The sequence below is a fragment of the Fusarium tjaetaba genome (assembly GCF_013396195.1).
Source record: "Fusarium tjaetaba strain NRRL 66243 chromosome Unknown NRRL66243_c0000030, whole genome shotgun sequence".
NCBI classification, from domain to species: Eukaryota; Fungi; Ascomycota; class Sordariomycetes; order Hypocreales; family Nectriaceae; genus Fusarium; species Fusarium tjaetaba.
The window spans coordinates 266,568-292,019 of NW_023501226.1; the positions used below are offsets into that span (position 1 = coordinate 266,568).

A 25,452-nucleotide genomic window follows, 5' to 3' on the forward strand; every position below is an offset into this window, starting at 1 on the left:
CAAAGTGTGGCTGCATTTCAGTTTCGTTTCTTGTTTAACGCAAGGGATTCTCTAATGCAGATGATAAATGCTGTGGGCGCTAGTCTTGGATTCTCATGCAAGGGGTTCCGAGACGCTCTGCGAGTGTAACATCTGCCACTTCACTAGGTGAAATCGTCACCCAGATCCGATAAACGGGCTTGTCGTTTAAATAAACTTGACCACATCGGGAGGGACTTGCAGTCGTATTTGCTGGGGAAATGACACTACCCGATACTGACCCAGCTGAGGTTTTCTGATTGATCACAACATTATCGTCATCCAAATTGAAACTTTTTGGTTACATGCAACTGATGATGCTTTTGACAATAGTTCATTCTTATTCCCTTGCATATGGATGTCTTGTTATCGTACCTCCCGACCGCCACGACGCGGAATAGTCCATCCGACAGAAACGGCTCCTAAGGCCCGAGACAACACGCGCGAGAGAAGAGATCATCACTGCGGTTTTGTTTCCATGCTTGTATTCTGTGTTCTAGCCCATTGCTTGCAGTTGTTCTCGGACATGATCAAGAACCCGCTGCAAGGAGAGGTGTTTTCAGCTTCAGGGTTTAAGACAGGTGGCGGATATGCCCGTAGGGATTGGATGCGAGGGATAGGAGTAGCTGCGGTGAGGCATCAGTGGAATAGGAGTTGGAATGATATGATTCTGCACGAATGAGTTTGCTTTTGTGATTTGTGTGAGGTTCTGAGTAGCCAGAGGGCATGAAGGCATGTCGTGTAAATGTTTAATGGAAGGGGCGGAAAGTCGTGTTCCAAGTTCCCTACTTCCACAAGGAATTCATTGAATGATAGTCCAGCCTCAAGTGGTATTTCTTACTGGACAAATAGGGGCTAGGCTATTTGTTTCTCTCGTGTAGGAGACAGTGACCCATGCCCACATGCTTCCAAACTCGAGTGAAATATCAGTACTCTAGGGTAGTAGAATCACCTAAGATATTGATAATATTTTCCTCTGTATATCACATATTGTTCAATACACCGGATTATTGCCATATGCAACCAAAATACAATGGTCTCCGGTAAGCAAATCACTCGTAAAGGTGACGTCTACCAAGGCCATTCCCTTACAGATTTGCCAATAGCTCTATCATAAATGCACGTCGTAATGATTGATAATACACCGATATCTACGGAGCATGATGCCGAATAGCAATCGCCTTTTAAGCACTGTGCTCGACACCAAAAAGGATGGCCAACTACAGTACGAATTCCACTAGCGGAAAGGCCGGCCGGAGCGGCAAATTTCTCCGCGCCGACTAACACCGAGCTCGCAGCGTCAAATGCCTTGCATCATCGGATACTTCTAAGCCGTCGCGAATCTACAATCTAGTCGATTTCCCCAACCTACAACATACACCAAATGTCTGTCGTTGGTACACTCAGAGGCGACATGCCGCAACAAGTCCGATCGCTCGTGAGTCCTGCCCCTCATTACGGCCGCCGAAATTTGCAGAGATCGCCGTGCACTCTTGATATCGACAATTGCTGATGGGGATTTTAACCAGTACCGCCAATTATTACGGCAAGGCTCGCAGTTCGCTGCGTACAACTTTCGAGAGTATGCGAAGCGACGGACGAGGGATGCTTTCAGGGAGCATCAGGGCGAGCAGGATAGTCGAAAGGTGCAGGAGTTGGTGCAGCATGGGATCAAGGAGCTTCAAAGCTTGAAGGTGCGTGGTAACGATACTATTGGGAGGGGAAAGTGCTGACAGAAATCAGCGCCAAACAGTCATCAGCCAGTTCTACCAGCTCGACCGATTAGTTGTTGAGGGTGGAATCTCGGTAAGTCAGGCCCATTGAGATCACATATCTAGCATACTAACCTCCGTCAGGGCAAGCAGACGGGCAACAATCAAGAGATTTTGAGGCAGAAGGAGCAGGGGTATGTAAAAAGCTGCTATCGCCACCATTCACCACTGACGTTGACGTAGTTACGATTAAACGATTTGACCATAACGATCTCGAAACGACTGGATAAAGGATAAAAGAGACAACTCGTGTGTACAGTAGCATGGTTACGGGGATAAATGTATATGTATCGGATACCACAAAGGTTCAAAGGCGTCAGCGAGCCCCGGGGGTGTCTCGAGGTACTGGAGAATGGGCAATGCGGCTCGCATACTAGATGGCGAATCTCAATTCTGATTCTATTTGGCTCTCAATATTTGGTTTCTGTGTCGAATGCTGTCAGCCTGCATGCATGTCTCCAAGCTTAGTAGCATTGTACAGCTAGAGCCTGGGTCACCCCGTCCACTGAAATTTCCTGCCTTTGAAACTGACGGAGCCAATTGAGTTTATGTCAATTGACAGCCTTTCGTCTCGCGAAGCATAATATATTTGCCGTTAATCTTATTTCATCAGGCTTAGACGGGAGAGACCGTTGGGCTTTCAACTTTCATATAGAGACTTGAACAGTGAGGCCCCTATAGCAGGTCATTATTTCAGAAGTCAAAATCATATGAGGTCCTCTGCCTTAATGGGGCAGTCGCTGCCTTTATCAGATAGTACATATTTGCATGTTTACATCTCTTGATTTATATCTCAATGGCCATCATCTTCAATTCTTTCAACATTGGATTACGTCAGCGGGTCTCACCAATTTCAATTGGCCAACTAACAACCTTCGACAGCCCATCGCGACTCGCGACTCAGCCTTGTAAACCAAGCTGCAACAGCGACATTATTACGAGACCACAGCGCAATTCAATCGACGTTAAAATAAAGCTTGAAATCATTGCTATAGTATCATAAGAGTCGCCGCACTAAGTCAGCCACGATGGCGCCAGGAGTGAGTGAATCACTGCTTCCCTTGTGCAACCATCGACTAATTAGTATAGACGCGACGCGCCAACAGATCAGGATATGCCGAGCACGATGACTTCGAAGGTACGAAATACCGATCGCACGCTACGACGCGTACTAATTAACCCAAGGTCTTCCCGTGCGACAATGGCGACAAGAATGGATAAAGGTTGCGCCGCCGCAACAGCAGGAACAGACTCAGCAGAATGATATCTGGTCGATCGATTTACCTCACGGCATGCCAAAAGACTCGCATCTCCTGCCAGCCCACAGTCAGGAACTTCTGGCGGCTGCGCGATCCGGAAGACTATATAAACGACCCGCGCCAGCTGAGGAGGAAGAGGCCGATGCTGACGCAGCTCCTGAGAAGCCAGAGAAGAAGGAAGATGATGCAAGCGCTCGAGGTTTCAGCGTGAAAGTATGGAAGCAGTTGCCTCGTAATATCGACACACCTGGTACATCACATCTCGCGAAACGACAGAAGAACACCGTGACGATCGCCAGTCGGACGGTGGAAGAGAAGGTTCAAGGACCGACAGTTACAAGGGCGACTGTCAGGAGAATCGATGCCGCCGGAAACCCATATACAGAAGAGGTTACGCTATCTGATGGTCAACAAGTCCAGGGTGAAATTGTTTCGACACGAATTGAACAAGCACCCGTTGCTGGCTCTGAACCACTTGCTACGACTCCCGTTCCCAAACGAAGGCCGCCACCGCCAAAGAGAAAGGCCAAGGCTGGTCCTGGCCGAGGAAAGAAGAAGATCAAGAACCCTCTTCCTGAGGTTGGTGCTCCGGCGGCGGCGCCTGTCGCTGGAGCAGATGGCGTTGTGCCCGCTGTTCCAATTAAACCCGAGAACCCTACAGAAGCTGTACGTTGTAGGCTGTGGATGTGCTGTTCTCCATCGCTAATTTTTAATAGGCCATCAAACAGGAACGTGAAGACTCTGCCAATCAGGATAGTCCAATGCCGGATGCAGATGACGACGATGACGATGAAGATGGGGATGATGACGATGGCGACGAGGGTGAAGAGGGAGAGGCAACACCAGCTGCGGAGAGTCAAGCAAATGGTGAAAACAACAAGTCACAAGATCACGAGATGACAGACGCGACCCCCACAACAGCCACTGAAGCAGCGCCCGTTCCACCCCCTGCGCCAGAACCGGCACCGGCGTCTCTCCCAGCTCCTATTGAAAAAGAGGAGCCTGATACTTTCATGCAAACCGACTCATCTGCGCCTGTGCCTGTGCCACCGAACCCTATGAGTCTGGCACCCCCAACAACCCTTACACCTGGTGGATCTAGACAGGAAGGCAGCCCCCTTAAGAACGTGGTTATGCCTTCGCCTACCAAGGAGGTGGATCAGGAGCAATTGTTGAAGGCGGCGATAGATGCGCCTTCTGCGGGAGATGAAAAGCCCGCGGAGCCTGAACTGACTGAGGAGAACCTTGCCCGAGCATCGCTAGAGCCACCCGCCAAGGATGATGAACCCCATGGTTCAGCAGAGGAACAGCTCCTGAAGGCAGCTATAGATGCTCCCTTTGGGCCAGGACCACAACTGGCAGCCGCACCTGCTGTCGAACCTGCGGACTCGACCATAGCCGAGCCTCCGTCTACCATTGTCGGAGAGGCTCCTGAGGTTGCGGCTGATCGTGATGTTCCAATGTTGGAGCCGACCGACAGCGAGACGCTATTACCTCCTCCACCTGAAGAGGTTGGCAACATTGCCACCACGCCTCCCGGACGCTCTGGGGAGCCTGGTGCTTCAGGGCCCGGCAGTGAAGTCAAGCCTTCAACAGATATCCAGGCTGGCGAGGAGGCAATTTCGCAGCGACCACCTCTGATAACAACTGAAACTGGTTTGACAGAGGATAGCATCAAGCCCGATGATTCAGCCTCTATCACTGCTCCTATCTCTGATATCACAGATGTCCCAGCAGTGGCTCCATCAGTTATTGATCCCCCGCCTGAGCCGCCCGCTGAAACCACTGTGCAAGATTCCACTATGGAAGAGGCCCCTCAAGAACCCGCCACAGAGGAGATCAAGGAGCCTACACCACCTCAACCCGAGATCAAGGAAGAGTCAGCTCCTCCTGCAGCTGAAGAAGTTCTTCGCGAGGAATCGCCTAATTTGCTTACTAGCTTGATGAACAAACTTGATGAGCAGCATGCAGAGATAGAGAGTATGAAGCAAAAAGCATCAGCGTCAGCTGAACCTGTACCTGAGTCGGTACCGGAGCCTGTTGCCGAGGCGCCTGCAGAGGTTCCCGCAGAGGCTGTCATCGAGCCAGCTGCTGAACCCGTCTCTGAGCACATGGCCGAGCTAATCGCTGAGCCTACTGCTGAATCTGCCCCCGAAACCGCTGCGGACCCTATCACCGAGGCTGCTCCTGAATCTACTACTGAGCATCCTGCGGAAACACTGGCAGACCCCGTTACAGAACCAGTCACAGAGCCGGCGGCTGATGTTCCTCCTGAATCAGCATTAATACCCGAGGCACCAGCTGAACCAGCTGATGAACCCATGGTTACCGATGAAGTTAAGACTGAAGAGGTGAAGACAGAGGAGCCTACTGTTGAGCCTCCCATTGTTGAGACTCCTGCTATCGATGCCCCGGCAGTTCCTGAACCCTCAGTTGCGGAAGGACATCAAACACAACAAGAGCCAATGCAAGACTAGAATGGCCTGCATGGGTAGTGATAGGGTGGTTGAAAGGGATCAAAGAGGTGTTAGAAGAGTCGATGGCCGTATAACTGATGAAACAGAAAGAGTCGGAGATTGTATAACAGTTAGGGTAGATAGTTATAATGAATTCACGGACAACAGGCAATAAAGTATATGGTTCACATATACATATCAGTAGAGTTTTTCTTATGGGTCGATCTCCCATTGTTCCCACTCCAGTTCTTAAACTAATCCGGGTTGCGCCTCTCCCGCCGAAGTACTACTGTTACTGCGAACTTCCACAGCCTTCATCTTCGTTTGCTGAGGCATCGCATAGCGACCGTGCATACGAAACCCTCGCGCATGTGCATTGCTCAGTCCCAAAAGTGCAGCGCTGGTAAGTAGTAGTCCAATGAGCACAATCGCTCCAGCCTGTGTCATGTTTCCTCCCAGTGCAGCAGACATGTATACCATCAACTTAGCCGCTGCCTCAAGATAACCCTCCAGACTCGACTGTGTACGTAGCCAAGCATGAGTAACAAGAGCTTGTAAGTCTGCATCTGGACCGCGTAGACGCACGCTGTGTCCTCCGCCAAGATCGACGGTGTATTCAGTCATGGTTAGACTTTCGGGTGATGGTTCTGAGTGCGTCATGCGTTGCTTTATGGCCCAGATGTTGAGGATGCGAGAGCTGACGAGAGTAAGGAGAATTGCGAGGCCCCACCAGTCTTCAAAGATTACCATGAAGGCTATGGAAGTTGATGTTATAAGGGGACTGATTAGGTAAAGGAGGTGACTGAGCCAGTCGACATCGGACAGTGATGCCCAGTCTTCGTGATCCTCATCGTCGTCTTCTTCATCTGATATCCTGTGTTTTCTAATGACCTTGCCCACGATTTTGACTACATCCCAAGGGGTGTCTAGTCCAACATCAAGAGTGATGATGTTCTCGGCGCCATCTTTGACAAGACTCTTGAGATAACTCGCAGTCATGGTATTCTTCACGGCATATTGTATCTGGCCGAGGGTCTGAGAAGATAGTGCTATTAAGCCGATTGGAGCTTCACGTTCCAGGTCATCGCATGCTTGTTGGTAATGCAAACCCGGGGCGAGGACTAGAGAATCGATCCATGAGGCACCGCCTGTGAGAGCAGTACGACGGGAGATGGTACGAAGGTCGGCGAGGACGAGAAGACCGCTGGCTGATAAGGTTATGTTGGGTAGAGGAGTGGTAGACCATGACGGAATTAGGGATCGAGGCTGGACCATGTAAGTGGTAGTTATGGGCACTAGATGTAAGACAAACCTCCATGTTATACACCATATCTTGTTTCTTGATCTCCAAGAGCAATATATCGAGTCCAATATTGATAATTTATTTCCGTAAATCTCCCTCCATCTTCGGGTCTTGATATCTATATACCATGCGAGGCCAATGCTACGCACGCGGATATATCGATGATGGCATCTCTGTGCGTATATCCACATGACAACTACATGAGAACGTAGCGAAAGACATCACTATGGTTTGAAACAAAGAAACTGCCGAGACAGTCTCTATGGGCTTGTTTTTTGGTCTGAAGGTTGGAAATAGTAGTAGTGGTAGAGTGTGGTTTTGAGACATGAGGTTGCGTGAGTGGCACGGGATCTACACACGCGCGGAGGGTCTCATGATATAGGTTCGCGTGCAAGCTACCAAGACTATTTGACTCAATAATGATGAGATTTAAGATTTAAAACCTCGAGATGAATTCTTCTATAGCTTTGATATGATCATAAGATGATTAGATATGTACGATTCATTTCTGGGGCTTGCTGTGAAGGTACTCGGTTGCCCAGCGGTTTTCAGAATCCAGCTTCACAGCCATAGCTTGGCCTTTACACAACAACTGGGATTACTAAAAAGTCACGATTCGATATCCACTACTCTAAGAGTAATAGTAATAGTAAATATAAAATCCAGAAACAAATAAATTTATCGCTTTTCGTAGTTTTACATCATCAGGTATGATCGACATTGGTTGCCTACCCTAAGCTTTTGGATGACTAATCATTGCGCAACGAACAGATAAGCTAGCCGTCATGATGCAAGCAGCTCCTGTCTGAAGCTCCCAAGCGTGAAGCCGCACAACAACCTCAACAACCATCATGCGGCTCTCACTCCAACCATTGCTCCTCCTGGGGCTCTCGGCCCTCGGCGCCGCAGTCTTCCAGGACGAGGTCGGCGAGATCGATTTCCACCACGCGCTCCTCGGCGTCCCCCAAGTCGAAACCACCTTCTTCCATCGCCCACGCAAGCAAGATAAGGCGAGCCTCCTTTACACTCTCAGCGACGTCGGTCTCATCGGCGCCGTCAACCCCAGCAACGGCCAGGTTGTCTGGCGTCAGCAAATCGCGGATGATATCACCAATGGCGGTGGTTTCCTGCGCGCTGCTGAGGGTGAGCATTGGGTTGCTGCGGCGTATGGATCGCGGGTTCAGGCGTGGGATGCGCTGACAGGGCGAAATGTGTGGCATAATGAGTTCAAGGGCGAGGTCAAGGATCTTGAGGTTCTGGAGCTCACTGAGAGCTCGAGAAAGGATGTTTTGGTTCTGTATGACGAGGATGGCACTACGGTTCTACGACGTATACACGGTACTGTGGGAAATGTCATCTGGGAGTTCCGCGAGGTCGCCAAGAACATCCCTCTTCAGGTCTCAACCGACATCTCCAAGATCTATGTTATCAGCCTTCACGGATCGCCTGCTTCTTACAGCCTCAAGGTTACTGCGCTCGACACCGTTACAGGAGGACGATTGGACGACTTTGCCATTGGCACTAAGGGTGACGTTCATGGACCCAAAGACGTCATGTTCGTTGGAGGAAACTCTGCCGCCCCTATTCTCGCATGGGCCGACAGCACCCTCACCAAGCTCAAGGTCAATGTCTTGGGAAGCAAGACAACTCAGGAGCTCAAGCTACCTTCCGATGCTGTCGCTGTCACCATTCACGCGCCTCACCTCCTTCAATCGCAGCCTCATTTTCTCGTTCACACCCGAACCAAGACCGGAAACAAGGCCGAGGTTTACCATACAGACTTGAAGAGCAACCAGGTCACCAAGGCCTATGAACTTCCTCACCTTTCTGGCCCTGGTGCTTTTTCTACCAGCTCTGACGGAGCCAACGTTTACTTCGCTCGCGTCACTGAGGATGAGACTCTTGTTGTCTCATCTGAGTCTCACGCTGTTCTGGCTCGATGGCCCTTCAAGCCCGCTGGTGATATCGAGGCCGTTCACGCTGTTGCCGAGGTCCTCAAGAAGCCTGGTACCGAGGGCTTTGCTATCCGAGTTGCTGCCGTCACCAAGTCAGATGACTGGGTTCTTGTCCGTAACGGCGAGATTGACTGGAAGCGACCCGAAGGTCTGACTGGCGCTGTTGCTGCTGTCTGGGCTGACATTCCTGGTACTGAGAACCTCGCCAAGGTTCTTGAGGAGGAGGCTCACACCAACCCTCTCTCAGCCTACATTCACCGTGTTACACGACATATCGACGACCTTCAATACCTTCCTGACTACCTCGCATCTCTCCCTCAACGAATCATCACTAGCATCTTCGGTGGTGAGCCCGCTGCTAAGAAGGAGGGCCTGCACCGCGATACTTTCGGCTTCAACAAGCTTATTGTGCTTGCAACTCGCCGTGGTCGTGTGTATGGTCTTAGCACTGAGCACAAGGGTCAAGTCATCTGGTCCAAGTCTGTCCTTCCCCAACTTCCTGGCGAGTCTCTTGAGATCAAGGGTATCTATGCCAAGGATGAGGGTGTGGTCACTCTGCGTGGCGCCAAGGGCGAGTACGTTGCTATCAAGAGCGACACTGGCGATGTTGTCGAGGTGATGCCTGCCGGTTCGCTTCCCCGCGTTTCCAGCACTGTCGTTGTCGATAGCCCTGCTGGCAAGTGGTTACTTCCTGTTGGTGTCAACGGAGAGATTGGACCTGTCCCCGCCGGTTTCACTCCCAGCGAGACCGTTGTTGTCCGTGGTGAGGGAGAGACTCTTAAGGGTGTCAAGTTTGTTGAGGAGAACAACAAGGTCACTGAGCAAGAGGTCTGGCAGCTTCAGCTCTTCCGTGGTCAGAAGATCGTGGAGATTGCTAAGCATGCTCCTCACGACCCTGTCGCCTCTATTGGCCGTGTCCTGGCTGATCGCCGTGTCAGCTACAAGTACCTCAACCCCAACACAATCGTTGTGGCTGCTATTGACGAGGCAAAGTCCTCTCTTTCTGTTCAGCTGATCGACACTGTCTCGGGTCAGGTTCTGGCTGCCCAGTCCTATGCTGGTGTTGATGCTACCAAGCCTATCTCTTGTGCTATGGCTGAGAATTGGTACACCTGCACTTTCTTTGGCCGATACACCCTTGATGATGGCACCAAGCGATCTATTCAAGGCTACCAGATTGTCATTGTTGACCTCTACGAGTCTTCTTCTCCCAACGACCGCGGCCCTCTTGACGACGCTGTCAACTTTTCGTCTCTCAAGCCTGTTGACACACCAACAGGACCTGCTCTGCCTTGGGTCGAGGAGCAAGCTTATGTTTTGTCTCAGCCACTCGACAAGCTGTCGGTTACACAAACGCGACAAGGCATTTCAAACCGACAGGTTCTTGGCTACATGCCTGAAACCCACTCCATCGCTGGTCTGGTTCGCCAGGTCCTGGACGCCCGACGCCCGGTCGGCCGTGACTCAACTCCAGCTGAGAAGGAAGCTGAGGGTCTCATCCAATACACTCCCAGCATCGAGATTGACCCTCGGTCAGTCATCTCTCATCAGCGAAACGTGGTGGGTGTCAAGGACATTCTCACAGCACCAGTCATTGTGGAGAGCACAAGTCTGGTTGTTGCTTACGGCGTGGATGTCTTTGGAACACGCGTCGCACCCAGTGGTGTATTCGATATTCTTGGAAACGGCTTCAACAAGGTGACACTTGTTTTGACCGTTGTATCGCTGCTGGGCGGCGTACTCTTCCTCTCACCGATGGTAAGCAAACCCACTTTCGCACTCGCATTCATGATGACATCTGGCTAACAAAAGTTCTAGGTAAGGAGGAAACAGATCAACAGGACTTGGGAGGGCTGAAAGGGATGAAAAAAGAGAGGGCATGTCATTATCTGGAGCTAATTACTAGACCCGGCCGAAGGCCAGGCCAATGGGAGGAGAATATTTGGTTATGAGCTGTAAATGGAAACAAAGTATCTACCGATCCACGTCATGCCGGTGATTTTTAACGATTGTTTCCGTTGACAGATGGAGGTGGCTTGCCTCAAGATGTCAGCCTCACAATGTAACGATCCAAATGAGATGCCACAACTCGAGAAGCCACGTGCTGTATCTGTCAGCTTAAACGGCCGAGATCGGGATCTCCGTAGGTCCCGGTAGGCGGAGCATCGCCGGGCTTGGCGCCACGGCGTCGTCGGGACTTGCAAGACAGAGACGCGGGAGCCGACAGGCCGTGGCATCCAATATATCGTGAAAGCCGGTGGTTTGCATTGATTGGTGAACAGTAAGCACATGGATTCCCCTGCTTTGTTCCTCGTATCACTGCCTGCATCTAGACATGTACTTGCTCTGCATGTACTTCGTATAACATGATTATTCTCACTCAAGTTCTAGGACTTTGAGCTGACGGTGGGGAGATACTAACTATGGGAAAAAGTATTTTGCATACACGGGTTACTCAATGCACTTTTGACACCTCGCGAATCATGTATTTCTCAGAAAATCACGAGGCTGAATGTGCGACCACATCAACGAGCATCTATTCTTGTTTTTCCAATCACGAACGTAATTAAATCCTCCGGACCCTCGGGAAACACGAGAAAGAGGCTTTTGGGGACGAATAAGCTGTGAGTGCGTTCGGCGTTTGCTTTTTGCGGGGTAATCTGATGGAGGTTGCTTCGGGATTTATTTTTAGGAGGAGTGATTCTGGTTGGATGAGCGCTGGATATTGACTCTTTTGGTGGTGTATTATGTCAGTTGATGATGGTTCATTGTGAGGTTATTGTAGTATCATATCATGAACACTCATTACATGGTATCACATCATACACTTGATGATATACAGACGTAGACTTGATGTTAGTTCTAACACTGTATCATCATGAAAATACCTGTAACACCACATCTGTAGGGCTGGTAGTTCAGATCGTGTGACTATCTAGTGATGTTGTGTAAGTGGCTTGCCCAGAAGCGAGTCCGATATGCCACTCCCGGCCTAGCTCCCTTGACGAGTTAACGTTGCCATTTGACAGAACCTAGTACGAACGAGCTAGAATAATGGAAGTCGAGAGACACTGACTGAATGCCTTGTGCATCGTCACATTCTGGAGTAAGCCTCGTATAGCAAGACGATCTCCCGTCTCTCCACGGGGAAATGGCACAAAAATAGCATGAATCTAGAACTGAGGCCGGGCGTGGCCTCCACCGTCAGCTCGTGTAAGTCAAGTTGAGCTCATGAAGCAAGAATAGAAACATGCTCATGAGAAAAGAACAGAATATGTGAGGAAATCAAGTATATAAACTACCCTTCCTAACCTCCAGATCCCAAACTTTCTTCTCCATCCTCATCAACTCAAACACTCTCAACTCTCGCTACAAAAACACACTCTCGCTCTACTACATCTTTCTTCTTACAAGAAACCACCAACCGCAAACATGAAGTTCACCATCGCCCTCGCTGCTCTCGTCTCCTTGGCTGCTGCCACTCCCCTTGATGCTTCCACCACGGGCTGCAAGCCTGGAACTTACTCTTGCACCCCTGACAAGACTGGCTGGCAGGTCTGCGATGTCAACGGCAAATATGTTGTAAGTCATCACCACTCCCCTCTCTTAATCTAGGACGAAAGTGACTGACGCTGTTAAAAGGCCGCTGGCGTCTGCCCCCCCAAGACCTCTTGTGTCTTCTACAAGCCTAGCGGTAGCCCCTACTGCGTCCCCCCTGGATTCAAGTTCCCCAAGGCTTAAGTGGTCTATTGATCTTATGACCTGATAGCTATGGGAGTCACTGGGTGCTTGGAACTCTCGACAATGTCTTCTATCTTGGTCTGATACTGGCTTATGAGGCTGGGTTTGGATTGGGATTGAACTTGTGCATTTGGTCTTTTCTTGTTTTCATGCCTTGCATGAGGTCCTTTCCTTAGAACGAACATTAGATATGGGACATAGCTGGTTGGTTATACATACATATATAGGCACTTAGCATGCATCTGCAATCTACTGCATTGCCTTTGACCTCTGTTCAGACCATGGCTTTGAATGAATAAAACCTGACTCGGTTGTCTTTACTAACTGGCGCCTCAAGGAGCAAGCTCCAGGGAGCAAGAAGACCCCTGACTCGAGATATGGGTGCCAGCACGTTGTCTAAGGTCCAATAATCATCCACTCAACACGATTAAGGCTGGAACGAGACAGCGGTGTATATGACTACTTGTATTCAATCTAATTCCAATGGTGACCAATAAGGTATGCTCTAGCTATGCTATCCCGAATGTCAAAACTCCATGGGGCCGCATCCCAGTCCATCTATGTGCACAATAATCTAGCAGTCACCCTGCCAGTTCTTGCTAATCCACTGCGCCATATGGTAGGTAAAAGTACCATCAATATATCGCTGAACATCAGCATCACTGTAATCGCCCGCGCCAGCAAACTTCAGGGCAGGGATGATCCAAGGCTGGATAAAGTCTAGGAACACAAAGTCAACTGTCTCGGGATCGCCCTTCGAAGGCATGTTGATCTCAGCTTGGATACAGTTGGGCTGTTCGTAGAACTTGACCGGCTCGTGAATAGTGTCATCGCCATCAGTGCCAATGTCGTCCTTGGTAGTGTATCCGGAGGTCAGGTTAGGCTTGTCAAGGAAACTCCTTAGTTCAAGACGCTTCTCATCCTCATCCTCCTTATTAGTCTCGAACATAGCCTTCATAGCGGGAGCGGGGAATGCTTGCTCAGGCATAGCCAAGAACTTAACATCTGCACCGCTCTCTGACAAGATCCTTCCGGCGCTGTTCAGGAGATCAATGACCTTGGAAGCAGCCTTGTACGGAACATCCGGAATGTAGCTGAAACCACTGGTAAAGGGGCTCACAGCATATGTGCTGTCCCGTGTGAAGCCACCCTTGAAAATATCGAATCGAATACCGCCGGTGTTGAAGATGGCCAGTCTAGCCTTATCTTTGCGATCCTTGCGAGTGACGATATCAGGCAAAAGCTGATTGGAGATCCAATAGTAAATGCTGTCCTCATCGGTGTGTTTGGTTCGTGTCATCCAGAGGGTCTTTGGCGCACAACCAAACTTGTAATCAAGCTGAAGTGCCTTGCGAGCACGAGTGATCATCTGAGTAACTCTCTTGCCATCCGCAGTGGGGAAGGTCGACTCATTCAGACCAGTGTGGTAGTGTAGTCCGTAGAGGTTGTTGTCGATGTATCGTCGAGTGAAGGTGGGTGAAGCAGCGGCCTCAACCTCCTTAGTGCTGCCCTTGCTGATCCCATCGATTGACATCCATCCAATGGTTTCGAAATATCGACCACTGGCTATCGCAAAAGCCTTGGAATCATACTGAACAGCATCTCGAACGTGTGCATGGCCGCCGAAGAAGGCAATGGGGATATGCCAGTTCTGTTTTCGAATGGCAGTAAAGATGACCTTGAACTCCTCCATGCGAAGACCAACATGACCGATGACAACAAAGAGATCCGGCTTCTCCCGAATAGCCTCTTGGAACCAATCCTCCTTAATGGTATCTTCCACAGGCTGAACAACGGTGTTGTTGGCATTTCCCGTAAAGTCGAAAAGAAAGCCAAAAGCTACAATTTCGAGACCCTGGTTCTTTGTCTTGAACTTCTTGTAGCGCTGAGCTTGGGGAACACGATCGCCAGTCTTGAAGTCGATGTAGTCGAGGTTAGAAGCGAGATATTTGCCCTTGTAGTTTGGGACCGTGGTGTTGTGCTCCTTATCAGCCGAGTAGGTCTTGTAAAGTTCGTGATTGCCGGTGCAGAGGATGTCGACGTCGGCTTCGGCGTAGATATCGTACTGGAAAAGACCCTTGGGGGAGGATGCATCGTACAAGCCATTGCCTTCGATGCGGTCGCCGGTGTCGATGACTAGAAGGTCGCTTCCTTGCTCATCGGCCTGCTTACGCATATGTTTGGTGAAGGAGATGTAATCTCCCCAGTCGGCAGAGTATTGGGGCCTGTGATGTTAGTTGTAATCCATCAAAGTAACTAGGTAGGACGCACTCCTGAAAATGACCGCCAATCCAGCCATGAGTATCAGTTGTATGAATAAAGTTGAGCTGACCCCAAGTGAGGTCTCTCATGGGACCCGGAATCGGCTCGATAGCTCCAGGTTGCGACGCACAAGCTACAGCGACCAGCGCTGAACCAGCAGCGAGTGTTTTACTCCTGAGAATCATAGTGGCGTTATGCGACAAGACAGAGACTGATTGTGGTTGAACAAGAGGGTGAAACCGCCTTGTTTTGATGAATGAAGAAGAAAGAAGGCGGCCGAATTCGGCTCGAATGGACGAGGCATGATAAGGTCGGCACACGGTAGAAATGACGTTGGAGGGGACCCTGAGGGACAACAAGGCCTCGAGTGCCGTGATTGGTTGATACCGTTGGCATGGAAGCTTATCAGCGAATGGGAAGTGTTGGATGTCTCCCCGCAAGGGGTCACGACCAGTCGATAGCGCACATCAGCGGGTCCGCTGCCTGGGGCCACGAGGACGCGCATTCCATGGAGGTGCTGAGGCTTCAACTCAACCCGTGACATGCGTTTCAGCTGGTGTCATGAGGAGTGCCTGAGGGTTCAATCTAAGGGCTTTCTCTTGAACCGTTCATTTGAGGAAGAGTTTAGATAAAACAGCAAGGGAGTGAACATGGACATCAATATGCAAGTTCCGGTGACAGCCTGTATCCAACCTTACAAGTTCCATAGACTCATGAGAATACTCGAGTCCCATTGAACCCATCTTCATCGTCTCCTGTACTCCGTAGACCCAGGCGATGTTCGAAACACCAACTAACAAGAACTCACGCCGACTAGCGGAGGCCATGTCTACCAGTTTCCCTTCATATAAGCCTCACACTCAGCTTGTTGGCTCACTTACACCGGAAGATCTGGGTGTACTTTGCACATCCTTATTGAAAGCTCAAGCTAAACAGTCTCCGAATCTGGTATAATAGCGCGAGGCCAAGCTTCCGTTCAACACTGCAGCATACGATAGGTCGGATGTTTCTCACAGTGGATCTTTGGTCCCCCAGTACGAAATACGAGATGCGCCGGAGGCCCCACCGCCGGCCGCTGTGCCTCCCGGTTGCCGGTATAAGTTACGGTTCAAAGCCCGGGTCTCAGTGTGATCTGTATTCAGCATATAAAACACATAGCTCTGCATCTTTGATGTCTTCTTCGACTTCGATTCCAGACTTGAGATTGTTTGATGAGTGACTACTCGACTGTCTGAAGATAGTCGTGTCAGCAAATCGGACATCGGAGCATCTGCATGTCCCGACTAGACCAAGGCAAATGCATAACCCAAAACTTTGACTTCCTCACAGCCTCTGGGCACGAGACAAGAAGTATCTATAGAGAGACATGTCGAATACCGATCCTTCGGTGTCTTCGTCGACGGATTCTGGTAAACCTGCCCACAAGGTACACACGAACAACCAAAGGCGTCTCACTAACACGCTATAGGGAAGTTGAGTGCGGACAACATATCACAGAAGCTTAACGTAAACTCCGAAAAAGATTGCTTTGATCTCCTGTTTCAAGAGATGGTAGCTTTGCCGGAGCGTGAACCATTAGCACCAACCTCGGGATCCTCGATGACTTCTCAACTGTCACTTATATCGCGTATGTCGCTCCTATGCCATGGTTCCAGAATCGCGATAGAGCTGACAATGATCAGAGAGAAGTTCAGCAACAGATAGTACAACGAGAACCAATGTCTGGATAGCAAAGACAGTACGGGCAGCTATGTCTGATGCTATTTCCAAGCCATAATCTCCAGCAGGGACCAAGATGACACATCCATATCTACAGTACAATTCTTTGGTGACTTGACGCTACTATCAACCACGAACAGTCTCGACACACGACTTGGTTGCAGCGACTGCTTCGCTGGTCGGGGAATTTCAGCTTGGCCGCCACTCTAACATCGCGCACGGATAACACACTGCGGCTCGTTCCGCACGACTTTAATGGAGTGCATATTAAGTGAATCGCAAGCACTGCTTTCACTGGAAAGGGAATATTGTTATAATTATTATTTAGAACATGACCAAGGCAAAAGAAATGATTCGATACCAAGTCAAAGAAATAGCTTCGGCCAATTCGTCTTGCCTACCCCCACGTGGTTACCCACCATCCTCACCTCATCTCTTTCCCGTCCTCGGGGTGTAAGAAGACTTCTGACATTAAACAGAGGTACAAAAAATACTTAGTCTAAGATCTTCTAAAACTTCACTAAACTTACCTAAGTTTACCTAAAGCTTTTTATCACCAACCTAAGAGGTCCTAAGTTTTATTGCATCCCCTTGCCCGTGTCCCTACACAAGAACAAGCCTAGCAGTTTGGTGGCCCTCCTTCAGGTCAGCTCTATACGCCACAACAACATTGAGTATTAGTAAAGATCGACAACTGGGTTCTATATCCTCAAACTGTTAACATATTTCTTTTATTGTGCACATTGAATTCGTTTACAGGTAAAATTCACGATGTGCCTTTCTTCACATGTTCCTCCATCTACTGTAGTCTGCACCCCTTCTGTAAGCACTGTAACACCCCCCTGCAATAGGGAGCTTTGACCCCCCGGCAGCCGCCGTCCTCCCCCACTGCACAAGACGCCACTGGGAGCTCAATCGAGGACGTTTGACCCGACCAAGTCTAGCTCGTGCTCTTGGCTCCCGATAAATCGTGGATCCCGGTTCCAAGATGATCCAATAACGAGAGCTAGAATTCGCTTTAGTGAAAAAAAGAAAGGGAAAAAATTGCAGATGATCGAAGAATAAAAAGGACAAGGACCTCTCGAGTCTTCTTCTGTCCCCCAAAAGATCATCGCTGTGTTTAACGGTGTCTCCGTGCTGATCGACAAACTCGCCTCCAGAGCAAGACATTTCTTGCGCACCTCAAATAAACCACCCCCCGCGATATTCTTTCACGACTTCATATGTTGACCTCTGTTAACTCGGCTTCCTTCAACAACTACAAACCGGCACATTGGTACATGTGCCGTATCAGTTCTTAAGAACACCAGCGAGCGACTTTGAGTCTTTGCGCTTGCTGCACCCGGAGACGATAGAAAGACTTCATCTGAAGAGAGATTATTCAATTCTTACTCAGTGATTCATTACTTTTGCGATTGGTTTACGATGTATGTTACGACAGCGGCGCAATCAATTGCGCTACCAGAATGCGATCGCTAATTAAAGATAGATACCCCTCGAATAAACCAACATCATGTCGGCTACCCAACCCATCGCCGTCAACACCCCCGAGAACCCCTCCTCTGAGGGCGACTCCAAGGGCCCAACTGCCAACGCTACCCAGGCGTCCATTGCCACGAACGAAGATGCCGCCGTCAGCCAGGGCATCCACACCCTCGAAGTCAAGTCCGTCCATTGGTACAGCTACTTGACCACCCTCGACTTCTGGATCGTCCTCGCGCTGGGCCAAGTTCTTGCGCTGTGCATCACGGCCACCAACACCTTCACCAGCTTCCTCGCCAATGCGGGCACCAACATTCCCGCGTTCCAGACCGTCTTCAACTACATCCTCATGTTCCTCATCTACACGCCTATTTTCCTGTGGAAGGATGGCATCAAGGGCTGGTGGCGCGTTGGAGTGAAGGATGGGTGGAAGTACCTCATCATGGCGTTCTTGGACGTCGAGGGAAACTACTTTACTGTTCTGGCCTACCGATACACGAACGTCTTGTCAGCGCAGCTCATTAACTTTTGGGCTATTGTCTGCGTTGTTGTAATTTCGTTCTTCCTCCTCAAGGTTCGCTACAGAATCTTCCAGATCATTGGTATCGTGGTCTGCTGTGGTGGTATGGGTATTCTCATTGCCAGTGACCACATCAGCGGTACCAATGGCGGTAGTGGTCTTGATATGGTCAAGGGTGACTTGTTCGCTCTGCTCGGTGCCACTCTTTACGGTACTACCAACGTATTCGAGGAGTGGCTCGTGTCCAGGGCTCACTTGTACCACGTCCTGTCTTTCCTGGGCCTGTTTGGTATGTGTATCAACGGTGTCCAGGCTGCCATCTTTGACCGAAACTCTTTCGATAACGCAACCTGGAACGGTAAGGTTATCGGCTGGATCATCGGTTACACTCTGTGCTTGAACATCTTCTACATCCTTGTACCCGTCATGCTCCGCATGGGAAGCGCGGCTTTCCTCAACATCTCCTTGTTGACTGCCAACTTCTGGGGTGTCATCATCGGAATTCGGGTCTTTGGTTACACCATCCACTTCCTGTACCCCATTGCCTTTGTTCTTATCATCATTGGTCAGCTCGTGTACTTTGTTACCGGTAGCATGCTCAGTGACTCTAAGAAGCCTTGGTTGGGTGATAACCAGGAGGATGGTGTTTTGGGTTTCGGAACTGCCAAGCTCAAGGCTCTCAACGCTGCGCGTAAGGCTCAGATTGAGGCTGAGGCTGGGCAGCGAGATACCTACCATTAAGCCGAAGAATGTTTTGGGCAGAAGGTATGAAGTATCGATATGGTGTTCAGTCTGAGATTGCATTCTTGGATAGATACCTGGTGTAGTTAGCTGAATAGTAGATATTGGAGATTATGTCTGCAGTTGAAAGACGAACAGTTTATATAAATAATGCATAATCTCATCTAAATCAACAGACTCTGGGAACAAAATATAGGATCTTGTCATTAATACTGACTACCAAGATGCTTGTAGAGCTACTTACCTAACCCCTCCAAATGTATGTTAGCCTTAGAAGGCTTGTTTGCCGCCTAAACAAATCTGTTTCCCCTGACCTATTGTTGGGGATCAAAACCAGGTAATTGTGTCATTCCATCTTGAAGAGTCACCTTTATCCTAGGGGACGGAATACACAGGTAAGTTTATTGTATCTCAGCAAGACTTAAGACAAGTCAATGTTGGCACCCTTGATGAATGAGGAGGCAGCGAACAATGCTCTCATCTTAGCTGCTGGCTTAATAGTTGGCAGTGCCAGCCAGCTCCATTTTGCTTGACAGTGACTCAGCCTGGTAAAATAATATCCCATACCTACAAACCATAAACCTGAGATGATCTTCATTTCCTTCCTCTCATCAACATCACAAGGCTCGAAAGGGGACTTTACAGCATGAAGTCGATCACCTACGATATAGACCCAGGCGGTGATATCGAGCTCATACTCAAAAAGCCGAACGAGCAAAATATAGTGCCAGAGAACACTACTCAAACTCTCGGTGGAAAGCGCTTTAATCCGAAGTTCCCCAATCCACCATGCTTCGGTCGGTATCAAGTCTTTAGCGAGCTCTATCCTGATGGCGAGAACGAGACCCCTGACGTCCAAGTGGACATCCACATGCGAGTGTCTTCCCGACATCTGATTCTTTCGTCACGCATATTCCGAGCTATGCTCGAAGGGCCCTGGAAAGAGGGAACCCCGTCTTCTGGACCTATTCGACAAATATCAGCTGAGGACTGGGACGCCGTCGCTCTCGCCATAGTCTTGGACGCCATCCATTGCCGCCATCACGATATCCCAACAAAGATCGAGATTGGACTCCTGGCTAGAATTGCAACTATTGTTGACTATTACCAATGTCGCGAGGCTATGCGTTTCCATTACGAGGCGTGGGCCCACCATGAAGCAGAACATTCATGGCATTATAACGCAAACGTGTTGCCGTTGTATGTCTCTTGGGTATTTCATGATGAGAATGAATTCCAAATAGTGGCAAGTTCCGTTCTACGTCGTAGCACAGGAATGTCCGGATTCAATACTCATGAGCTTCCTGTCAGCGGTATCCTCAGTAGGTCCCTCCACAACTCGAGTCCTCGTATTATGGCTGATCTAATATCCCTTGGCAGCTAAGCTCGATGACATCAGACAGACCATGATGAAGAAAGCCTTAGATGCTCTTGACTTTCTCCAAGAACAACTGACCGAAGAAGAAGGTTGCAAAATAGGGAATGACGCTAGCTGTACTGCCCTCAATCTCGGTATATTGATCCGAGAAAAGCGTCTACTGGCACGCTGTAATCCACCTCTTGTTGCTCCATATGACGGACATAGTCTAGGCGGGATCCTAGATATGATCGCGTGTTTTGATCTTCCAGTGATCCCACACTCTGTTGATACCTATGTCGACAAAATCGACTACGACGACGCAAGCGACGACGACGACGAGTATTACCCCTGCACCTTACAGGGAAGAGTGAAGCCAGCCTTAGAAGAGATACGCCTTGCGGTACATAGCATCCGTCTGGATGATTTCCAACCTAAATCTACCAGGCACGAGAACTTTTAGTGATGGCTGATTACCATCGACATATTTCCCTCTGGCAGGGGTACGCAGGAAACACAAGAGAGATCGGTGATTGGCAAAGAACGACGAGATAGAACCTGGAAGCTTTCAAGACTTTAGTACAAAGACCTAGATGGTATTGGGACATCTTAGGATGATTTCAGATGGTTTAAGACAATTTAAGATAAAATCAGCTTTCTTTTGCCAAGTTTGTCTTCTTACCCCTCTAGCACTACCATTCAGTTAACCACACAATCCCAGATTGCACACCACAAACAAGGAGAAAACGGCGATCGGTAAAGATGGTGAGTAAAGCTCATGATGAGTCGCTAGGCACATTCCTAAATCTAAACCTGAGCGCTATGAAAAAGCAGTAAAGTGATCAAAAGAGGCCAAGACATTGGGAACACAAGATATCCTCTTGTTCGGATTTCAACCCAAAACCAACCAATCCCATGGTTTCCAGCCTTAATAACCTCAAACATTGTAATCCAGATCAAGAGTCCAGGAATTCATCTTAGTCTTGACATCTCCAAGGACATGTCTCATTCTACCCCTGACACTGCAAACCGACACATCGTGATAGTGGTCATACTCCTCGGTCGTAGCAGCAATCGACTCAGGTATGTCGTTAACGAGTTGGATCATGCTCATGATGCTGTAACCGTTGAAAGGGGCCACAAGACGGCGATCACTTGATCCGAGACGGTCCAGTTCTCGCACCAAAATGCTCAGCGCGATAGAGTCGCACGTCGGAGAACCGAACTTGTGCCAGTCACAGGAATAGTCTGAGTCGGGAAGAGTGTCGTGAAGGTAATAAAGTTTTCTCACGATCTGGTTGAGGAGCTCCAGTCGTTTTTCTTCAATCTTGGCTAATATCTTGTTATTGGGCTTGATCCAAGTGTGCAGGAGGAAACGGTCACTAACGTAGAACTCCATGGAGTGGAAGATTATCAGCATTCAGCTGCTGGCCGTCCATGTGCTTGAGGATACCCTGAGCCGCTCTGTCAAATACTTCTTGGTTGGGGAGGACCCAAGAGACAGATAGCCACAGGAGAGTCTGATGAGAGTACTCATCATCAAACTCGGTAGACATGTTCTTATACCACATTTCGGAAAAGATCTTGACGACCTCATGGCATTCATAGAAATCGACTATGGTAGCGATATGAGTCATGAGCCTGAGATCAACGAAACGAGGCACATGCCCATGTCGGCCGTGGATGATATCAAACAAGGGCCACTGCATCCCAGTCCTCGGCTGTGACTTGACATAGAGGTTCTCCGAAATGGAAAGAAGTTGACAATGTCTCGGCCCAGAGACCCTGAGTTAGGGTGCAAAAACCCAAGCAGAAGCAAACCGCACTGCAAACAGATGGAACAAACACAGGCAAAGGAACGAATTTCAAACAGATTCACGATAAAACATGTGGTCAGTTAAGTGTAGCTTGTGGGTTAAGACAAATCTGAGGTCAGCTAACTTATGGAATCAGGGGCAAAGTTTTCATGAGATGTCCTGAGACTTTAGGAACAAGAAGACCAAAGTCATAAAGTCTTGAGCAAATCACCGAGTCTGGGCAAATGTGAATCAAGAAGTTACATGACAAACACATAAAGGAAAGCTAGCAAATTTTGGCTCCAATACCTAGGTCCAGGTACCACTCAACTCAGCTTCTTTCAATCTTCCATGTCCGCAAATGATTCATTCTTCTGCAAACCAGTTTGCTGCACAAACGTAGTCCCAGACTCCTAGTCATTATTCTTCTATCGCAATCCCCAGCCCTGAATCTCTGGAAGCTCAAAACTCATGTTATCCTCCATGACTTCTTCCACCAGTGCCTTCATCCGACCCTGAATAGTGCACGAGCAATGCAAATAATCTGCGTTGACTTCGACGGAGCGGCTTCTTCCATAATCATTATAAGGTGGATGATATGAGGGTCGGGGAATGCCTTCGATGAAGCCCAGCATCGTATTAACGCTGTGCCCACAGTAGGGAGCCGTGAGAGGTCCGTAATCGTTCTGCCATCCGAATCCCTCTTGCATCAACGTGTCAAACAAAATGGATGGACAGTTGAGTTCGCCCCGATCGGGGCACTCATTCTCCGTGCGCAGTGATTCTAGTAGGTCGTCGAGACCTTTTAAGACCTTCCCGATAAGCTCCGTTCTCGTTTTGTCCACGAGCTCTGAAGCTCAGCGTTAGCATATTGAACTTGATGTCGCCTGGCGTAAGCTTACCGAGAATTCCTCCAACTGGGAGGTCATTCAGCTGAAATTCTGAAAGTCCCTTGCTGAGTTTCAAAGCTCGTCTTGCCTCGGTCGAGAAAATATCGTCGTTCTTGAAGACCCACGCAACATATAGCCGCAGCAATGAATTGTCGGTGTAAAGCCAGAAGTCCTCCTCTAAAACAGACTCATCGCTGAGCCACACATCGCTAAGCAGCTCTAAGCTCTCGTAGCATTGGTAGTAGTCGACGATGGTGGCGATACGAGCCAACAGAACGAGGTTGATATACCTAGGGATCTTTTGAACACGCCCGTGAATGGCATCGAGGACAATAGCAAAGGCTTTGGCATCCCAGGCAGAAGTCGAAATTTGGCGAGTACTTTGCTGGGAGGATAGTGAAGAGGTTGCCTCAGCCCACGGGCCTTGGAGCATAGCACTGAAGACTTTAGAAGCAAAGGTAAGGTGCTTTGAGGAAACTCGTATTCGTACAACGTCGGGAATCTCTTCTGCGAACTTCACGCCGAAGCCAATCATTGGAGTATCGAAGTCAAAGACTTCGTAACGTCCTCGGAGTGGTACGTTGAAGCGATCAAGGAAGCGTAAGTCGCTGGCGGCATCTCCATCTCCTGGCAAGACTCTGTCGGGAATGATTTTCTGGGTATTCGGCTCGTTGAGCACGAGCTCGATGTCGCCATCAGGATCTATCACGTATGAAATGGACTTCATGATTATGCCCGGGGCGAGGGGCGAAGGAAGGAAAGGAGGAGCTTGAAGGGCGAGGAAAGAGATGACGGAGAAGAGAGAGAGAGGAGACTCGTTGGGAAGAAAAAAAAAAGGAAAACTCGTGTGGGCGAGCGTTGGAGATGGGACGAAATGGCTGCAGCGCAGCCATTCACTGACAGCTGAAAGCTCTCACAGGCTAGCACAACAAGAAAATGCATGCCAGATAAATTGCTTCGACCATACAAGAGACAGATATTTCACGTACATCAAGTTCAGTAGTGCTGGTATTCAGTTGATAGCAAAGTCGCCCAGTTGTAACTGCAAACTTATTATCGACACAAAAGAGATAGTCAGTCAAGCACAGATTATTCACTTAGATAAACAAGATATCAAAGAAATACGATGATTAGTGGAAATCAGGGGAACTCCTTTGAGGGTTTCCAGATCACACCTTGTTTTAGGAAAAGGAGGTCTGAAGGCAGAACAAGATCATGAAGTTCAAAGCAATAGAAATAGGAGTAAAAGAGTTTACATGATTAATAAATAAATTCGCCCAAGCCCTTGTTCTACTTGGACCTCGCGTTCCAAAACATTTGCTATGCATGTCATCCCCGTTTGCATCCTCCAGGACCTCTCGAAGCAACTCAAAATACTGTCAGACAACCAGCGAAACATCGTACTCTTATCGTAAACAACTCTAGTCTTTGAAGTCTGCCGGGCACAGCTAAAGAAAATGTGGATGAACTCCTGGCATTTGTAGTATTCAGCTACGGTTGCGATGTGGGCGAAAAGCCCGAGGTTGATGACTCGAGGAATCTCTGCGTGACGTCCATGGATGGCATCAAGCACGATGGCAAGGGCGACAGCATCCCAACCGATCGTGTGGACCCTGACAAAAGGTCGACAAGGAGTAGAGGGGCAAGCAGAACATTGAGCGGAAACATCTTTTTTGTTTGAAGTGAGGAGTAGATCGCGGAATGTGCTGGACACAAGGGACAGGTGCTTCGACAAGATGCGCATACGGACTTCTCGGGACTCATGATCCTCTTCAAGCTTCTGAGTACTAGTAGCGGTCGTCGGCTTGGTGTAGAGCTCGTCGAAGACGGTGTAAGGGCCAGTTGCAGGCGGGTTGTCGAAGTCTGAATCGGGCAGATCAGTGTGAGTTGAGTAGTCATCGGAGTGGATTTTAGGGATGATTCGGTGGGAATTCGGCTCACTCAATACGAGCTCGATATCGCCGTCTGGGTCGATCAAATATGGGATGGTCTTCATGGTGACTAGATTGTTGAGGGGGCGAAGGAACGAGATGAGGAAGAAGAACGGAGCCGGGCATTAGGGAAGGGGTCTGCTTTGGACTTGGAAAAAGAGAGAACCCACCCGGGGCGGAAATCTCTAGAATTCTATCTAGGTATGCACTGGTTCTGGCTTTGATGCCTCCAGAGCTGCCCACTGCCCTT

At 49.2% G+C, this 25,452-nt stretch overlaps 10 protein-coding genes across 10 annotated transcripts; 6 read left to right on the top strand and 4 right to left on the bottom strand.

Annotated features, from left to right (window-relative positions):
* Window positions 1–1,432: 1,432 nt before the first annotated feature.
* On the top strand, window positions 1,433–1,983 carry FTJAE_1658 (LYR motif-containing protein; the record flags this gene model as incomplete). The annotated part of the gene is made up of 5 exons (XM_037347770.1): window positions 1,433–1,456; window positions 1,578–1,712; window positions 1,762–1,824; window positions 1,875–1,924; window positions 1,974–1,983. The coding sequence occupies 5 exons, from the start codon at window positions 1,433–1,435 to the stop codon at window positions 1,981–1,983; spliced, it is 282 nt and encodes a 93-aa protein (XP_037211226.1).
* An 835-nt stretch (window positions 1,984–2,818) lies between these two features.
* On the top strand, window positions 2,819–5,526 carry FTJAE_1659 (uncharacterized protein; the record flags this gene model as incomplete). The annotated part of the gene is made up of 4 exons (XM_037347771.1): window positions 2,819–2,830; window positions 2,880–2,928; window positions 2,976–3,715; window positions 3,766–5,526. The coding sequence occupies 4 exons, from the start codon at window positions 2,819–2,821 to the stop codon at window positions 5,524–5,526; spliced, it is 2,562 nt and encodes an 853-aa protein (XP_037211227.1).
* Window positions 5,527–5,754: 228 nt separating this feature from the next.
* Window positions 5,755–6,823, bottom strand: FTJAE_1660 (uncharacterized protein; the record flags this gene model as incomplete). Its single annotated transcript, XM_037347773.1, has 2 exons — window positions 5,755–6,771; window positions 6,818–6,823. The coding sequence occupies 2 exons, from the start codon at window positions 6,821–6,823 to the stop codon at window positions 5,755–5,757; spliced, it is 1,023 nt and encodes a 340-aa protein (XP_037211228.1).
* An 836-nt stretch (window positions 6,824–7,659) lies between these two features.
* Window positions 7,660–10,620, top strand: FTJAE_1661 (uncharacterized protein; the record flags this gene model as incomplete). Its single annotated transcript, XM_037347774.1, has 2 exons — window positions 7,660–10,521; window positions 10,582–10,620. The coding sequence occupies 2 exons, from the start codon at window positions 7,660–7,662 to the stop codon at window positions 10,618–10,620; spliced, it is 2,901 nt and encodes a 966-aa protein (XP_037211229.1).
* Window positions 10,621–12,195: 1,575 nt separating this feature from the next.
* On the top strand, window positions 12,196–12,504 carry FTJAE_1662 (uncharacterized protein; the record flags this gene model as incomplete). The annotated part of the gene is made up of 2 exons (XM_037347775.1): window positions 12,196–12,345; window positions 12,406–12,504. The coding sequence occupies 2 exons, from the start codon at window positions 12,196–12,198 to the stop codon at window positions 12,502–12,504; spliced, it is 249 nt and encodes an 82-aa protein (XP_037211230.1).
* Window positions 12,505–13,078: 574 nt separating this feature from the next.
* On the bottom strand, window positions 13,079–14,951 carry FTJAE_1663 (5' nucleotidase; the record flags this gene model as incomplete). The annotated part of the gene is made up of 2 exons (XM_037347776.1): window positions 13,079–14,729; window positions 14,776–14,951. 2 exons carry the CDS (start codon window positions 14,949–14,951, stop codon window positions 13,079–13,081), a joined length of 1,827 nt encoding a protein of 608 aa, XP_037211231.1.
* A 3,047-nt stretch (window positions 14,952–17,998) lies between these two features.
* On the top strand, window positions 17,999–19,228 carry FTJAE_1664 (solute carrier family 35 member F2; the record flags this gene model as incomplete). The annotated part of the gene is made up of 1 exon (XM_037347777.1): window positions 17,999–19,228. The coding sequence occupies one exon, from the start codon at window positions 17,999–18,001 to the stop codon at window positions 19,226–19,228; it is 1,230 nt and encodes a 409-aa protein (XP_037211232.1).
* A 646-nt stretch (window positions 19,229–19,874) lies between these two features.
* FTJAE_1665 (uncharacterized protein) lies at window positions 19,875–21,048 on the top strand (the record flags this gene model as incomplete). The annotated part of the gene is made up of 2 exons (XM_037347778.1): window positions 19,875–20,550; window positions 20,609–21,048. The coding sequence occupies 2 exons, from the start codon at window positions 19,875–19,877 to the stop codon at window positions 21,046–21,048; spliced, it is 1,116 nt and encodes a 371-aa protein (XP_037211233.1).
* Window positions 21,049–21,522: 474 nt separating this feature from the next.
* FTJAE_1666 (uncharacterized protein) lies at window positions 21,523–22,156 on the bottom strand (the record flags this gene model as incomplete). Its single annotated transcript, XM_037347779.1, has 2 exons — window positions 21,523–21,917; window positions 21,973–22,156. The coding sequence occupies 2 exons, from the start codon at window positions 22,154–22,156 to the stop codon at window positions 21,523–21,525; spliced, it is 579 nt and encodes a 192-aa protein (XP_037211234.1).
* Window positions 22,157–22,809: 653 nt separating this feature from the next.
* Window positions 22,810–25,267, bottom strand: FTJAE_1667 (uncharacterized protein; the record flags this gene model as incomplete). Its single annotated transcript, XM_037347780.1, has 3 exons — window positions 22,810–23,231; window positions 23,284–24,174; window positions 24,676–25,267. 3 exons carry the CDS (start codon window positions 25,265–25,267, stop codon window positions 22,810–22,812), a joined length of 1,905 nt encoding a protein of 634 aa, XP_037211235.1.
* Window positions 25,268–25,452: the final 185 nt, after the last annotated feature.